Source organism: Mirounga angustirostris, unplaced genomic scaffold (assembly GCF_029215605.1).
Source record: "Mirounga angustirostris isolate CCGP_5_RB_7025 unplaced genomic scaffold, mMirAng1.0.hap1 SCAF_1, whole genome shotgun sequence".
Classification (NCBI taxonomy): Eukaryota; Metazoa; Chordata; class Mammalia; order Carnivora; family Phocidae; genus Mirounga; species Mirounga angustirostris.
Genome location: NW_026991709.1, coordinates 6,017,540 through 6,034,726, shown reverse-complemented (window position 1 = coordinate 6,034,726; position 17,187 = coordinate 6,017,540). Strand labels below are relative to the sequence as shown.

At 42.6% G+C, this 17,187-nt stretch overlaps 1 protein-coding gene across 1 annotated transcript in view; it reads right to left on the bottom strand.

Moving 5' to 3' along the window:
- Positions 1 to 17,187, bottom strand: part of DSCAM (DS cell adhesion molecule) — a 957,910-nt gene that overhangs the window by 49,154 nt on the left and 891,569 nt on the right. The window contains exons 22-26 of the mRNA XM_064577323.1: positions 13,615 to 13,768; positions 7,639 to 7,756; positions 6,169 to 6,332; positions 4,429 to 4,527; positions 1,022 to 1,210 (exon numbers count right to left, since the gene is read on the bottom strand). Of these exons, the coding sequence (XP_064433393.1) occupies positions 1,022 to 1,210; positions 4,429 to 4,527; positions 6,169 to 6,332; positions 7,639 to 7,756; positions 13,615 to 13,768 (724 nt within the window). The remainder of the gene's footprint in view (positions 1 to 1,021; positions 1,211 to 4,428; positions 4,528 to 6,168; positions 6,333 to 7,638; positions 7,757 to 13,614; positions 13,769 to 17,187) is intronic.

The following is a 17,187-nucleotide window of genomic DNA, read 5'->3' as shown; positions in this document are numbered from 1 at the left end:
CAACCACAGTGACCTGAGTATGAGAGGGAGAATTGGGGGGGTAGAGGTTACTGCTGTGTATGTCAGAGCTCCTAAGAACAGTGCTATTTCCATGTATGTGTTTCCTTGAGTGGTTGTGAAGGAACCCATACCGTGTGCTGAGCTGACCCGTTTCCACTCTCGTGTGGATGGACCTGACTCAAGAGAAGTCTAGTTGGATTTCGGAAGTACCAACAGGTGTCTCTTACAATCCAAGCACTTCTTACTGGAACCCAGGGACCTGATGGATACACTTCTGCGTAAATCAATCCCTCATCCTCTGAACCCTTGCTGGATCTTAGCCAAAACTCAGGTGGCAGATCCAAGTTAGCACCTTTGCCTTCCCATTTCTCACTCTTTTGCTATCCAGTGTGGCCCCGTGCACCAGATGAGGGTCAGATACGAGGGGAAGCTCCAAAGACCCTCTCTTCACCGCCTCATCTACACTTCTGTGCCACTGCACCCCTCCCCTTACTGGCGGCCCCAGACTGCAATTTCACCGCTGAGTGCCATTTCCGCCCACCAGGGGTTCCTCTGCTCAAAGGTTCATGTTTCAGATTAAAAAACCAATTCACATTAAAGGTCAACAGTCTACCCCAATCATTTCCCACCTGAAAAGTGGGGCCTTGGAGGCAATGGGAAAGTTATGGATAGAGGGGCATGGGGTGAGGGAGGGGGAAGGTCACACTAGAAGGTGAGAGGGTAAATGACATATGTCATGGCGACCCAGCCAGGACACGTTATGTTGGCACTGAAGCCCTTGGTTTGCAAAGGACGCTCTACTTTTTCACTGCAAATGAGATGAGGAAGTAAGAGAACCAGGATATTCTGTGAAGACCAGCCATCTCTCTCATTACACTGCAACATGCCCAAACCCGTTTTGGGAATAACAGAGTTCAAACTCACAGACAAGCGTGCAAATATATGACGCATCATCTGTGACTGCAGTCCCCCATCCAATCTGGAAAGCAGAGGAAATGCAGACAGCAGAAGGCATAGATACCTTTCCCCAACGTTTTCGCTTCTATGATCTCACTGATACGTCCCGGTCCCACTCCATTTTGGGCAGTAAGAGTGAACTTGTACCAAGTACCACACTTCAGATTTTCCAGGCGGTAAGAACGTTCACTTGGGCTGATTGGAAAACTTCCCCACTGTTCACTGTTATCCTCGGAGTACTGCAATATGTATCCTACAGAACACAAGAAATATTCAAAAGAGCCTTATTTCCTTTCTATTAGGGTTGGTGGATGTTGGCATTTTGTATGGGATAAGAATTCTCCTCGTTCATGCATCTTTGGAAGAGAACATCTGAAGTCTTCCTGATGCCAGGAAATTGAACCCAGGCTGGGAGGAGTGCTGTGATGATGTTCTCATTAGTATTTAGGCCACGCCAGACATTACTACGGTGTATCATTAATTGGTGTGGTGAAATAAAACCATTTCTCCCCATTTCCTTTTAAAAGGTGTAGCAGGTAGCAGAGGATGGACACTAAGTCTCTAGAAATTTGCCCTCAGGGCATATGTGCCTGAATCCTTGGGTATCAACATGGTCTGAGCTGAATTATTATTATTATTATTTTTTTAAGATTTTATTTATTTGCGAGAGAGACAATGAGAGACAGAGAGCATGAGAGGGAGGAGGGTCAGAGGGAGAAGCAGACTCCCTGCTGAGCAGGGAGCCCGATGTGGGACTCGATCCCAGGACTCCAGGATCATGACCTGAGCCGAAGGCAGTTCGCTTAACCAACTGAGCTGAATTATTTTTAAGAGAACCGAAGCTCTGGAAAAGGGATATGTTCTCAAGGGGGTAGGACTCTCCTCAACCATACCCTACCCAGTCCACGATCACTAAGGAAACAGCTCTAAATCCTGTAGCCATCCCAACATTTCAATGTTCACCTGGCTTCTCCTTAGTCTGAAAAATCCCTCCAAAAATTCATTTCTGTACATGACCACAATCATCTGTACTTCCATGACCACGAACATCAACTCTCCTTCTCTTGAGTGCTCACCAGGTGCCAAGCACTGTCCTCAGCCTGCTATGTTCATTACCTCATATAATTCTAGAACACAGTGATTATTATCTCCACAGTGCAGAGCAAGACACTGAGGTCCAGAGAGGAGAGGTGACCATTCGAGGGTCCTGTAAGTCAGTAAGATTCAAACCCCAACTTCAGAATCTGAAGCCAGATCTCCTGGCCCTTGTGATCACTAAGATATTCCTCCTTGTTATGGCCACCATCCCTGTTACCCCAGCCATTTCCTGGGCCAGTGAGGGGGTGGGGTGGGCAAACAGGTCCTGTTTTCTCTATCCCTGTCTCCTCCACATTCACACCCAGGCAACCCAGGACCAGTCTGCCTGGTGCATGTTGTCCTCACGCTGGTGGACTTCCCTCCAGCCCACGGGGCTCCATTTTTAACACAGGCAAAGCACTTCTCAACTCCACACTACAGAGGCTCCTAGGCCCACACTGGAAGCATCAAGTGTTTTGCAGACCTCTCACATGGAGGTCACCTGTCCTTGATTCTTCTGTGGTCAGGATCCCCATCTTCCCTACTCTTTGCTCCTTTCCTCCCCTCTAGCCCTCTGCTGCCTTGGGGTCCCACCTCCTTTCTGAGCCTCATTTTCTCTTTCAGTATCCTTGATCTGCACCCCTCAAAGCTCCTGCATTATCTGACAGCTGGGTGAGGGATCTGGGTACCCCATGCTCCCACTGTCATTACCTGGCTTCCACTCCAACTCTGCCTAAACCACCTCCCTGCTGCCCTGAACATCATGGGGAGAACACTTTCCTTTTAATGTCCTCCACCTGAATCGCATCTGGGAAGCTCTTGTAACCCTTGGCAACAGGAGCCCCCATGCCAATGGCTTTGGCTACCACTGCATTTCAGGGACCCCCAGTTGCCTTTGCTTGGAAGCTCTTCATTACCAAAATTGGCTTCACTTTCAAGACCTTCTGCTCTGACAATTCCTGTACCACCTCTCCCAGGCTCTCACACTTACAGAACCCAAACTCTACTTCATTTGAGCCTTGAGTCCTAGAGTCCCTTGAACTCTTCCCTCGATGCTCCATTTTTTTTTTTTTCATAACAATGTTCTCTAACCAGCCTAGAACCTTCTGTAGACCATTTCCACCAGGAGCCTGTTTGCACTCACTCCTCTGACTCTGGCCGCTCTTGTTCTGCCAGTCAGCAGCTCTGGTAAACGGTGACCCAGTCTTCCTTCTAGGTGTCTGGCACCACTTGACAAGGTCATGAGACTGTGAAATTGTGACCACCACAATTTGGGATATTTATATGCAGATAGGGCCTCACTCCCTCTTGGCAATGACTTTGTTGGTCTATTAATGACTCCCTGTGCATTTCACATGGTAGCTGTTACAAATCTTCCCCACACTCTTCAAACGTACAAACACAACCTTATCTCAATCAGCTTACTATTAAAAAAAAAAAAAATCTAACTTTTTTCTTTTCCAAAAAAAAAAAGGAAGATCCTCCCTTTCTCTCAGTGGAGTGCTGATAAATGTTTAACAACTGGCTGTTCAAAAATATAATAAAGCCCTGACCAGTAGCATTTCAGATTTCTGGGGTGTGTAACGATTCTCTGCCTGGGTGCAATCACTGGGTATAAGGCGGGGAAGAGATAGGACAGCTGGCTCTCATCACCTGGAAGGAGCTGGCTCCGGGACAGTGCTGGCTTCACTCTGAAATGACCCCCTATTTCCAGTTGTCTGCTCACCCTCCTCACTCAGAAGAAGGGGTGTCCTCTGTCTTTGGAAGTCCCCTTCTATGTGCTCTAGACCTCTAGGTTCTCTTCCTTTCTTGTGGCCACAGCTTGCTCAGAATGATGTTTTCCCAACTATATGCAGGCTACAATTATCACACTATATCATTCCTCAGGACAGACTTCCTTTATTCTTTTCCGCTATGGACTCAATGCAAAAGTTTTGTGCAGATAGATCATTTCCTACCTAAACTCTAGGTTCTCCATCTTTTTGTGCTTTATAAATTGGAACAATAACTGTTTTATTACTAGTTAAATTAAATTGGTAATTACTAATTACTTTAATGAATGATTGAGTACAGGAGTGAATGAATGATGGAGTGTTGACAACATGGGGAAGAAACAGTATGCAGAATCTTGGGGGAGAGATTACCAAATTCTTTCTTTTCTGCCTTCATTAATCTTTCACTCAGATTGGAGGCATAATGGTAATTTTGTGAATGGGATGCCTTGGATGAATGATGGGTTTCAGTCAATACCATAAAAATAGATGTGTGGCTTGCTGTTTAGGTGGTGGGAGAATTAATTATAACTAACACATAACAATTACTTGATGGAGATGTGTCACTTATCAGCCTGGGGGTAGTGACAGTCAACTACTGTGGGCAAACTATTGCTCTTACCTCTGATGGAACTGCCCCCATTGTCCCCAGGGAGCCACGAGAGTGTAATGGAAGAAGATGTCGTTTTGGACACTGTAAGCCGAGGCTGATCAGGTGGAACTAGACAGGAAACAGTTTTTAGAAAACAAGAATTAGTTTTTCACACCTTTAATCTGCTTGAACAGCCATTTACCAAATCATTTTTAACAGCCATTTATTAAATAAGTGTTTTAGGTTGCCAAAATATGCAATTCACTTCTGTCAAAATGTCTATTTAGTTGATGTCCTTGGTTAAAGAGATAGAGCAGAGTGAATCTATTATTTAACAAAAATTCAACCACATTTCTACTTGGGTTTATATCTAACTCATTTCCTCACTGATTCCTTGAATTTCTGTGTCGCTCATCACTGATTGAAATCTTCTTTAAACTTACTAAAGATGCTCACAGTACTCTGAATTTCAGCCATGATCCAAGTGAGAAAGATAAATTGCATCCACGTAGCTGTTCTGTTCCCAGGGATGCGACAGGGGAGGGAAGAGTGGAGGAGGGGAGATTGGGTGAGGGAAGAGTAGGGGAGGGAGAAAGGGTAGGGGAGAGTGGCTAGTGGGAAAAAGAATTGCAAAAGTTTCCACTTTTTTAGCTACTCCCCCAAGATGCAACACACATACACACAAACACGCACACACACACGCGCTCTGTTCTGGAAATCAAAGGTGTGCCACTGAGTGGCTGTGTACAAGAACTTGCACATTCATACAAGGTTTGAAGAACACAGACTTCCAACCAATGGGCCTCAGTATTATTTTGGATCAGCACCAAGGACAGAAACATTGAAGAAATTCAAAATCAGGTTATCCAAATTGTATAGAAACTTCCCATAAAATGTCCATCTCTTTTCCTCTGAGAGAGGCCCATATATATTAACCCAAAGGCGTGAAAACCTGACCCGTCTCTTTAGAGTCACAATATCATGTCCATCTTCTGAAACACCATGGGATTCTATAGACTCCAATTTACTTGAAATTTCAGACCAATTTTGCATTATTTTTTTTAAATATGATTGTTCTCCTCCTCTTCCCTCCCACTGAGGACAATATTGATTTTATTTTTACTTGCTGTGATTTATTAATGTGACAACACTTAAGTCCCAAGAAGCATACCCTTTGGTTTTTCTACTAATATCACAGTGCACCCAAACCTGAACCCAGTCAGTGGCCATTTGGGATTTTACACATGATTTTAATTTAACTATCTTGAATTTGTCATGTACATTTTGTGCTTGATATCAAGAAAAACCATATATGCTGTATTAAAAACCCAACTAAATACTATAGCAATACACTTAAGAGTTTCAGTTCATGACCTTTTAATGTACATTGCATATAAAAATTTAATTAGTAGATGAAAGAACTCAATTCAGACTTATTTTTTGTCTGTGTTTTTTGGGTTCCACTTACACATATGTAGAGTAAACTGTGCAATTAGTGAAAGTTATCAAGGACTTTCTCAGTCTCATTATTCTTGACTAGGTTCTCTCTATGCAAAAATATAAACAGCGTCATCTTTGAGATTATGAGTGTTTTTATTTTCTTTGATTTGCTGCATTACATTTTCCAAAATGAACAAGTGTATTTTTCTGTAATATGAAAATAGCAATTAGCTCTTTAGAAAGGCTGATTTTTAAGTTTGTTCAATTTTACTCTTTGCATATAGGCATACATAGTAAATATGTCATAAAAAGAGTCCTCGAACTTTGTACCTTGTACTTGCAAATTTAAAATAATTTCATCTGATCCCCAGTTGTTATTGGCGATGCAGCTGTAATAGCCGGAATCTTCCGCCTTCACTGTGCGGATAATGAAGCTCCCGTTGCTGAAGATGCTCCTCCGCCCATCAATCGTTACTAGGCTGGGTGTCCCGTTACTACCTCACAGGAAAAAAAGGGCACAGATTAAAGAAATTACAATCCAAATTAGCTGAGGCTGCGGAAAAGCATAAAGACTCTCTCTGAGGTCAACAACACACTTGGAACTAAATTGTGATTACATGACAAAAACAATCAAATAGCTGAATTTCATTCTTTGTAGAGCATGCTATGTGGAGGTTAGATCTGTGACAAGGGCTGGGATTCTGGCTCTCAAATATGTCAATGTATGCCACATCCTGAATGGGCCTCTCCTTCCTCCACCATGTAGACACCAGCCACCTCCTCTTGGGAATTCCTTCTGGGGCAGAAATGCCATTTTGACCCAATCACATAGGGACAACTAAATGTGGCAGTCTCTTGTGGACTTACTTAGATTTACAGTTGTTAATGATTTTGATCCCAAAAAAGTGAACTGTGGTCTCTCAAGGGGGTCATGTGTTGGTCCTAGAACAAAAGAGTTCCCTCCCCATTATAACCTCCACCATGGTGGCAACTGTCCAGCCAGCCCCACATCAGGCAGAATGGCTCTTGACCCTGGGAGCTTATTTATTTCCTTGGATTAACTGATTTTAAAAGATGAGAAAAGTGGTCCCTGGACCAAGACCATTATTTCAATAGTTTGTCTTTTAAGTGCTTTTGTTTAAAATAGGCACTCTTCTGAATCCATTTTATATCAAATTTCCATGCTCATTAGTGAATTGTCAGCTCTTTATTTATATCCTAATTTTGTCTTCTGAACATAGAGAAAGCACTTAGAAAAGGTACAGGATAGAATAAATCTCACCCACTTTCTGCCTCCTATCTTGGCTGCTATTATTTTAATAATTACTTCTGAGTATGGAAAACCAGATTTTATATTAACTAAGTCCTAATGCATTCTGTCTCTTAAAGTCATTTCTCAGAGCATTTGAAGTAGGGTTAGTTGGACTATTATCTTATAAGGAGAAAGACAGGTGCCAGGTCTCCTATGATGTTGGGCATGATCATCTCAGTTATACAGGAAATTTATATGAAAAAGTACAGAGATTATTGGATTGGTTAGGCTATTTTCCTTGCAAGCATTCTGTTATGAATTTAAAGGCTCTGAATTTATGGAAGATAGACGCAACACACCAGACCCTTTTAGCACTAAAGCCAAGATTCCACCCCCACCCCACCTCCTCTCCCATCTCAGAAGAGTTGGTGTTTCCCGGTATTTTCATGAGTGGCAATGCATACAGCATTAGACCACCAGACCCAACCTGGTATGTCTGTGTAATCTCTTACAGTTTCACTAAAGGCATACATTAGGTTACTGGTTACCTGTCTTTCATCCATTTTACTGCAGGAGAAGGGTCCCCAACAGCTTTACAAGGCAAGGCGATGTCCTTCATCCATGGAGTAGTCACTGTGCCACTGAAGGTCAGGATTCGTGCCGGAGCTGGAGCACCAAACACAGCAGAAGACCAATCACGCCACAGCCTCATTGACATAAAAGCCAAAATGACCTTCCCCCATATAGTGACACCCCCCCAAAAGGGTGAATGCTGCACAGCTGATTAATGGTACGCCTGCCAACACTATTGTCTGGTATCAGGATATGTATAAGGGATTTTTTGGTGCCAAATTGTGGAAAGAGCCGAGATGCCCTTCAACAGATGAATGGATAAAGAAGATGTGGTCCATATCTACAATGGAATATTACTCAGCCATCAGAAAGGATGAACACCCAACATTTACATCAACATGGATGGGACTGCAGGAGATTATGCTAAGTGAAATAAGTCAAGCAGAGAAAGACAATTATCATATGGTTTTACTTATTTGTGGAACATAAGGAATAGCATGGAGGACATTAGAAGGAAGGGAAAAATGAAGGGGGGTGGGAATCAGAAGGAGAGACGGACCGTGAGAGACTATGGACTCTGAGAAACAAACAGGGTTTTAGAGGGGGGGAGGGGGGATTGATTAGCCCGGTGATGGGTGTTAAGGAGGGCACGTACTGCATGGAGCACTGGGGGTTATATGAAAACAATGGCTCGTGGATCACTACATCAAAAACTAATAATGTATTGTATGGTGACTAACATAACATAATAAAATAAAATTAAAAAAAAAACATACAAATAGCTGAAAATCCCTATGGTAGCATTTCCCCCCTCTATTGACTAAACATGAGGAGCCCAAATTAAATATCTGGGTCTTCATAAACCCAGCAGCCCCAAGCTGTGTTTTCTATGAGCCCAATTATTTGTCACAGCCCTTTATTAAACAATTTATCTCAACACCAAAAGCTGCACGTTAAAATACACTTTTAATATCTGAGAGAAAAGACAATACAAGGCATAAAGTGCTAAAAGGAGGAGTAACACGGAACAACTATTTATCAATTTTGTGGTACGTTCCTGACTTTATTGTGTCATCTTGATCTTCAGCACAAACATTAAGGAAAACGAATGCTTTCTGAGCAGCTTCTCTTGAAGAACAACTGTTTGCTTGGGACCGTAATTCAGATGCTCCAACAGGAACATTGGCCAGAGGCATCTGGCACCAGGACAGTCCTGAAGTAGCAGGAGTAGAGAGGAAAAAGCCCAAGTGGACCTACATGATCAGGGGCCTCCTTGAAGACTAAGGAGCCCAGCACTGACAGTTCTTAGTGTTACCTTCTTGAGGGAGACACAGAAGCTGACACCAAGACTCCAGTCTTCCAGAGGCAAAACAACGTGCCCCACCTTAGCCATACACTGGGATACTGTCTTCTAGGACGCTCCCTCTGGAAGCTCAACCAGGCCAGATGCAAAGTCATGGAGACCACATATGAAAGGTGGCCCCAATCTGATTCTGGACCCATAAGGATGGGACCAAAGTTGGGACCCTGAATCATCTGGGGCTTGAGGTTTTGGACTGGCCAATGGGCATGGGAGCAGACTCCCCAGGAGAGTGCTGGAATTTCATGAAAGATGGAACCAAGTCATTACAGAGGCATCCTGGCCTAGAACACAAACCTTGGTCATTAAGGTCTACCATACAACTCCTATTTTCATTGTTCTGAGTGTTGTGGGCCAGAGCTGAGACAGAGATGAAATGCCATTGGGTTCAGAAGCTGGGCCCATTTTGTGCAGCAAGAATTACAGCAAGCTCTTCCTTCTTGGGGCAGGGTCTTCAGAGATGGTTCATGGATGGCAAAGACCACTTTTTCAGTAACTGACCGTTTTGATTTCTCATCATAACAAAAATATCCTGGTCAGGGAGCATTGGATTTCTGGCATTGGTGGTTTGGCATCTTCCATTTCAAACACTTCAGACCATCCTTTTATATGATGAGGAATGCTTTTGCAGCAAAACTGGGATGATTAGGAAACCCAGCTAAAGTTAAGGGCTTTCAAGCTTTTTAACATCTCCCTCCCTACCATAAGAAACACATAACACATTGAATCCCAGAAGCTACACACATGGTGGGTTGTGCGTGAGTGAAGACAAAGTGACTCAAATTAATAATTACCGTGTTTCATTTTTTTCAAGTCAGTCCAGACTATTTGACTCTATTCCATTTTAGTACTTTAATATGCTGGCTATACCCCTTAAAACCAATTCCAGGACTTATGAATAATTTCCCATCTGCATTTTGAGAAATATAGGCCAGAACCACTTCATCTTGAAGCCCAACACACCCAGTTTATAGAATTAATGCCCATTTGTGGCACGGGAATTTAAAGAGTCCTCGTCCGAAATTCCAAGACTAAGTGATAGAACCCAGCAGATCTGGTTTTTAAACAAGAGCAGGCAAGAGAATCATCTAGAATCTCTGTTAGAAATGCAGATTCCTAGGCTGGCCTGTGACTCAGTGAATCTTTGGTGGATTCAGGGAGTCTGTCTTTATATATATATATATATATTTATTCTTATGTTAATCCCCATACATTATTACATCATTAGTTTTAGATGAAGTGTTCCATGATTCATTGTTTGTGCATAACACCCAGCGCTCCATGCAGAATGTGCCCTCCTCAATACCCACCACCAGGCTAACCCATCCTCCCACCCCCCTCCCCTCTGGAACCCTCAGTTTGTTTTTCAGAGTCCATCGTCTCTCATGGTTCGTCTACCCCTCCGATTTCCCCTGCTTCATTCTTCCCCTCCCGCTACCTTCTTCTTCTTTTTTTTTTTTCTTAACATATATTGCATTATTTGTTTCAGAGGTACAGATCTGAGATTCAACAGTCTTGCACAATTCACAGCGCTTACCAGAGCACATACCCTCCCCAGTGTCTATCACCCAGTCACCCCATCCCTCCCACCCCACCCCCCACTCCAGCAACCCTCAGTTTGTTTCCTGAGATTAAGAATTCCTCATATCAATGAGATCATATGATACATGTCTTTCTCTGACTGACTTATTTCACTCAACATAATACCTCCAGTTCCATCCACGTTGTTGCAAATGGCAAGATTTCATTCCTTTTGATGGCTGCATAATATTCCATTGTATATATATACCACATCTTCTTTATCCATTCATCTGTCGATGGACATCTTGGCTCTTTCCACAGTTTGGCTATTGTGGACATTGCTGCTATAAACATCGGGGTGCACATACCCCTTCGGATCCCTACTTTTGTATCTTTGGGGTAAATACCCAGTAGTGCAATTGCTGGATCATATGGTAGCTCTATTTCCAACTTTTTGAGGAACCTCCATACAGTTTTCCAGAGTGGCTGCACAGGGAGTCTGTCTTTTAACAAGCACCTCAAATGATTCAGAGAAACTGCTGTCCGTTTGCAACCTGGACATCCCTTCTGGATCCTGTGCTGCCCTCAGCCCTGTGGTGGTGCTCTCTCGGTCAACCCTGGCCCTGGGCTCCTTCGGGTTGGTGTTCCTCCAGGACTGGGTTCATGACTCCATTCTGCCACTTCATTCACTAAACAGCAGTCTTCTCTGTGACCCTAACTCTGGATTTTGGACTCTGCTACTTGCTGACAGATTTGCCATTGCTGCCTATCTCCCAGCAACTGCAGGATAACTTGCACCTGTCTTCTTGGGCTGCCAGCGGCCTCATCTATCCAGATTGCACCTTTCAGCCTTCATTGTTTGCCAGTGTCTGGGGCTTCTGGGTAGAGCCTTTCAGCTGGAACATCTACTCCAAGCCTGAGCCCTTCCCTAGCTCAGTCCCTTTCCAGAAAACCCATCTGGATCAACCTAACTCTGGGTGAACACCACTTGAGCACGAGAAGCTGAACATTTCTGGAGAAATCCATACAATGGAGAATTTAGGACCCACCATAGATTTACAATCACCGACCTCGACGGGACTGTCCGCTTTCCCTGCCAGTCTTACTGTTTTGTTAGGAAGTTCCTTCCCACTTCTCTGCAGTGATGATTTCCAACTGTCCTTCCTCTTCTCAAACTCCTGATCTTTTCTCCGCCAGCCCCCAAATTGCCTAATACTTGGTAGAGGAAATAGAAGACACAGGCTGGGAACTCTGCATTTCCTGTCACCAAACCTCAAAACCCACTTGTGTTTCTTCCTCCAAACTGCAGTCCTGTGGCCCTGCTCTTCCTCCCAGATTATCACCTCCCCCTCTCCACTTGGGTCTTCCATTGTCATGCAAACTGTCTCTGCTGGCTGACATATTAACCCATGGCAAAACCAGAGCCTTTCCTCGCATGAGACCCACCCTCGCTCCAGCTTGTCTTTCCTGTGGCTTCTTCCAGGTGATGTGTGTTTAGAGAACTTTCTGCCAAGTAGATCTGCTTCCTCACCTCCCAGCCACTTGGTCCCCTCATCCGCTCCCATCCCCATGAAGTTGCTCGCAAGAAGGTCCACTAGGTCCCGAGTGGCCAACCCCAGGGCACTTCTAGTCTTGTTTCCCTTGACCTCCCAGCATCTGCTGCCATGGCAGACCACTCCCTCTTTTCCAAAACATCTCTGTTGAATTCTTGGCCTTGCCCTCCTGGTTTTTCTCCTGTCTCTCTGGCCTGACCCTTTCCTCTCTGGCAACCCCTGTGCCTCTACCTCTGCAGAGCAAGCTGACGTTCTGCAGAGCTACTCCTGGGCCTAGAGCTACTCCTGGACCTGACTCTGTCTTCCAAGTAGGTTCTTCCCATCCCAGGTACGGGGGTGTCTGGGTGCTGAACCCTCTCCAAATCTGACTTCTGCCAGATGTCTCTTGGGAAAAAGGACTTTCCCAGCTGCCTGCCTGACACTGAATACACAGAAGTAGAGAGGAGGCAAAGCAATTACTAATCCTGCATCTCATGTTGCTGGTTTCCTTTACCCCGTGGTACAGTCCTTATGCCCATTGATAATCACTGTTTTCTAATGGGAGAGTGTGTGTTGGGGGTGGCTGGATATCATAATTGAAGAGTCCAATAGACAAAAAAAAAATCCATGATTTTATTTTCCTTACCAACAATGTATTTACTTTCTATCTGCAGTTTGTTCAAAATGGGACCGCATTCTCTTTTTCCCCTCACTATTTCATTCTTTATCTTAGCTCTTAGTTATCAAGAGCTCTTCAAGGTAAAATTGGAATCTTGGAATGTTCTCTTACATTCTCTTTTAGGCACCTAGCAGCCTTGTTAGTAATAAATTGCCAATGTGGTGTATTCCAAAATCAGGGGGCATTTCCTGCTGGCCTGGATTTGTGATGTTAGTACATTTACTCATGAAAACTGCTAATTTAGTGGTACCCTAAACACTGGGTGGTAGCAATTATCAGAAGTAGAATAAGAATATTCTGTGCCTGTATGTGCTTTTTAGGACCGGTATAACATCTCAATGTGTAGATTCTATATTCATTTTTAGGAACTTTTATTCTTTGGTGACTCTGACTTCCCACTGTTAATTAAGGTCTTTGTTTATAGTATTCTGTCAATAGAAGAAGAGCTAAATATTTTCTTATATTTATAAACTTCCAAATTCCATATTTTCTCTTTAAGAAGTTTGATGCTTGCTTCTGATGAAAGTAGGACTTCCCTGGTAAGTTGCTATGTAGTGATTTTCACCTACCCAAGGGGTGAGGGCGGGCTCTTTTTCCTTACTTTCCTTAAGACACTTTGAGTTGTAGAACTACTCACCCTTAGCAATGTGTTCACTGCTAGGGGGATTCTTTTCTGATTTGCACAAAAGCCCAGTGCCAGCTAGCAGCAACCTTATTTCTTAAGCTGAAATGTGGAAGCACGTGATGTTCTGATTTTCTGGTGATTTTTAGGGCATTGTAAGCTTTATTTCTGGTAGAGTGAGGATTTAAAAACAGTCCAATGAGAGTGGGAAATTAGGTCTTTACTACAGGGGCTTACCTTTAGCTAATGGCTCCACCATGATGATCTCACTGCTGTTGCCTCTCCCAGCTGAAGTTACGGCTACCACCCACACGCTGTATTGACGGTTCCGACTCAGGTTGGGAATTCTGTAGGAAAATGAGTCAGGAGAGGCTTCAAACTCGCTGATCACCTGTGAGAGGAGACATAAATGTTCCCACATTCAAGGAGGCAAATGGTACACATGGATTTCCTAAAGGCATGGTTATTAACATGTTATCTATCATAAGAAACAAAAGCTACTGCTAATCCTTTTCTAAAAGGCTGGAATATATGGTATCAACATTGACATCTCATATATACATGTAGATAGCTTATATTTCTCTATGCAGCAGCTTTCACAGCTACCAAGGAAATTATTTCAAATTTCAAGCCATTGAAATTATGGGTCTTAGCACAGCTGTTTTCTGCTGAGATAGAGTAACAAAAACAGATTTACCCTCCTACCCAAAACAACCTAAGAACATGTAGAGTATATGAAACCACAATCTCAAAGGCATTGCACATCAAGTAATGAAAGACAGAGCTCTCTGAAATATGGGAAACAAAGGAAGTGAGCTTACGATTGCAGGCTTTATATTTTTGTGAGAGTCTCCAAGCCATGGCACAGACAGGGAGCCTAGGAGGAGCTCAGTGGCTTCCCTGAGTTGAGGATTTACACCTGAGAGACTGGGAAGAAGTTGGAGCTCACAGGACAGAGCTACACGCAGAAAGACCTTTGGGGATTGGAAGAGGGTCCTAAGTGGGTATTCAGTGGAGCAGATTTGTGCAGGCATGGGAGGAAACTGCCAGAAACTAGGGAAAGAACTACCTGAATGGATTGGAGGTCACAGTGCCCAGCATTTACACAGGGCTGCGAATAGTGCCTGTTCTACCAGGTGGATTGGAAGACCTCAAGATTCACTGGGCATTGGATACAGTGCATCAGGGTCTTACCTTGGTGGTGGGGAATAATTAGGCCTAGAATGAACACCACACTGGTATTGCCTAACAAATATTAAAAGCAAAATTCATATAGATGAAATTGTCATGAAGTAACTTAACTGCATCCCAGACCAAAAGTCAGAATATTTACAGGAGTAAAAATATTCAGTACTCAATAAAGTAAAATTCATAATGTTGTACACCTAATAAAAATTTTTCAATATGAATGACCCAAATATCCATCAATTGGTGAATGGATAAACAAAATGTGTTGAATAATAAAAGAAATGAAGTACTAATACATGTTAACTTGGATAAATCTTGAAAATATTATACTAAGTGAAAGAATCCAGTCACAAAATATCACATACTTATCATTCCCTTTTTATGAAATTTCCAGAATAGGCAAATCCAGGGAGACAGAAAGTAGATTAGTGGTTGCCAGGGGTAGGGTAGGTTTGGGAAAGAATGGGGAATGACTGCTATGTTATATGTCGAGGAACAAAAATAAGGATGTCAGCAGACTTCTTGTCAAAAACAATCCAAGTGCTAGTGAGTATTTCCCCAAAATTTGTACACTGAAACCTAATCCCCAAGGTGATGGTATTAGGAGGTGGGGCCTTTGGGAGGTGATTAGGTCATGGGATTAGCACCCTTATAAAAGAGACCCCATAGAGCTCCCTTGCTCCCTTTCACCATGTGAGGACACAATGAGAAATGAGAAATCTGCAAGGCAGACGAGGTCCCTCACCATAACCCCACCATGATGGCACCATGATCTCAGATATCCAGCCCCAGAACTGTGAAAAATAAATCTCTGTTACTTTTGAGCCACCCAATCTATGGTATTTTTGTTATAGCAGTCTGAGCTGACTAAGACACCAAGTAAGAAGACAGTGGAACAACATTTTTAAAGCACTGAAAGAAAAAAAAAGTCAACCTAGAATTCTACACTCAACAAATAAATATTTTAAAACTAAAGAGAAATACTTTTTAAAAATATAAACTTAAAGAATTAATTATCAGTAGACCCACACTATAAGAAATGTTAAAGAAAGTCCTTCAGTCAGAAGGGAAATGATACCGAATAGAGATATAAATGTACACAAAGGAATGTAAAGTACCAGAAATGGTAACTGTAAAGGCATATATGGTTTTTATTACTATTTAAATCTCATAAAGATCATTAATAATCAAAAGATAATGATGTAGTGTGGGGTTTATAACATATAAAGATAAAATGTATTATAACAATTGCACAAATATTGATAAGGGAAAAAACAGAGGCATACTATTATAAGGTCCTTATATGTACAGTGTATAATATCACTAGAAAGTAGAAAGTGATAAATTAAATATATATGCTTTTAATCCTAAATAAATCACTGAAATTACAAAATAAAGAGTAAAATAAAGCTAATGAGCCAGGCAAATAAATAAAATGGAGTTATAAAAAAATATTCAATTAATCCAAAGGAGGCAAAAAAAAAAAGTAGAAAGGAAACAAACAGGACAATACAAAACCAAGTGGCAAGATTGTAGATTTACACTTATATCAATATATCAATAATTATATTAAGGGTAAGTGATCTAAAATCCTAATTAACAGCAGGGATGGTAAGAATGGGTATAAAGGCCATACACAACTATATCCCGCCTACAATAAATTTTTTTCAAATATTTCTCAAATATTTCAAATATTGCCTAATTAACAAAATACTAAATTGTGTTCATGTTCTAGTGTTTTGTGGAAGGTAGAACACATAAGTGATGAAAATGGACATTTAGCTAAGATTTCTAAGTGAAGTATAGAAGTTAACAACTGTGGTTTCTCCTGACTGCTTATGGTAAAATGCAAAAAGAGAGAAATGAATAAGAAGAAATTGTTAAGTAAAGAGGAACCAGAACTTAAAAATTTGGGAAATTCTCAGCCTATCCATTGCAAAAACAGGAGAAAGTGTGTTGCGGATGAGAACGTTAAGGGTGTGGACCAGCAGCCATGTGATAAGGAGATTGGCATGGGTGTGAGCCATGGACTGAATCAGCTAAGGTGCCAGGAACACTGCCAGTTTGCACTGAGATGCGATAGAGTTGAAGAGGGTTGTCCGAGTTCTTCGATTCTACAAGACAGGATGATCGAGCTATTTGAACCCGACCTTGTGCTGTTCTTCAAGAAAAGGGAAGAATGGCTCTGAAGGATATTCGATCATCAGGATCACTGCCTTGGTTTCAACAGGCCAGACAACCTCCACCTAAAGCCTTGAGGGTAGGACCTCCCGGAGCTGAGTTGGGGAGACCCCTGCCTGGCAGAGCCCTGGGGGTTCTACTCTGCCCTGCAGAACTGCAAAATGGATAAAGCCTCTGTAGAGACCTGCAGTGTGGGCATAGCCCCACTGAGTAGTCAGGGAGACATTGTAATCCCCAGAGGTTTTGAGGGTAGAGCATTGAACCAAAGAGGATTATTCCTGTGCCTTAAGATCCAGTGGGATTTTCCTTGCTAAGTTTTGGACTTACATGGTAGCCCAATCCTTCCTTCTTTCCTATTTCTTCCTTTTGGAATGGGAATATCTACCCTATGTATGTCCCACCCTTGTATTTTGGAAGCATATAACTTTTGTGGTTTCACAA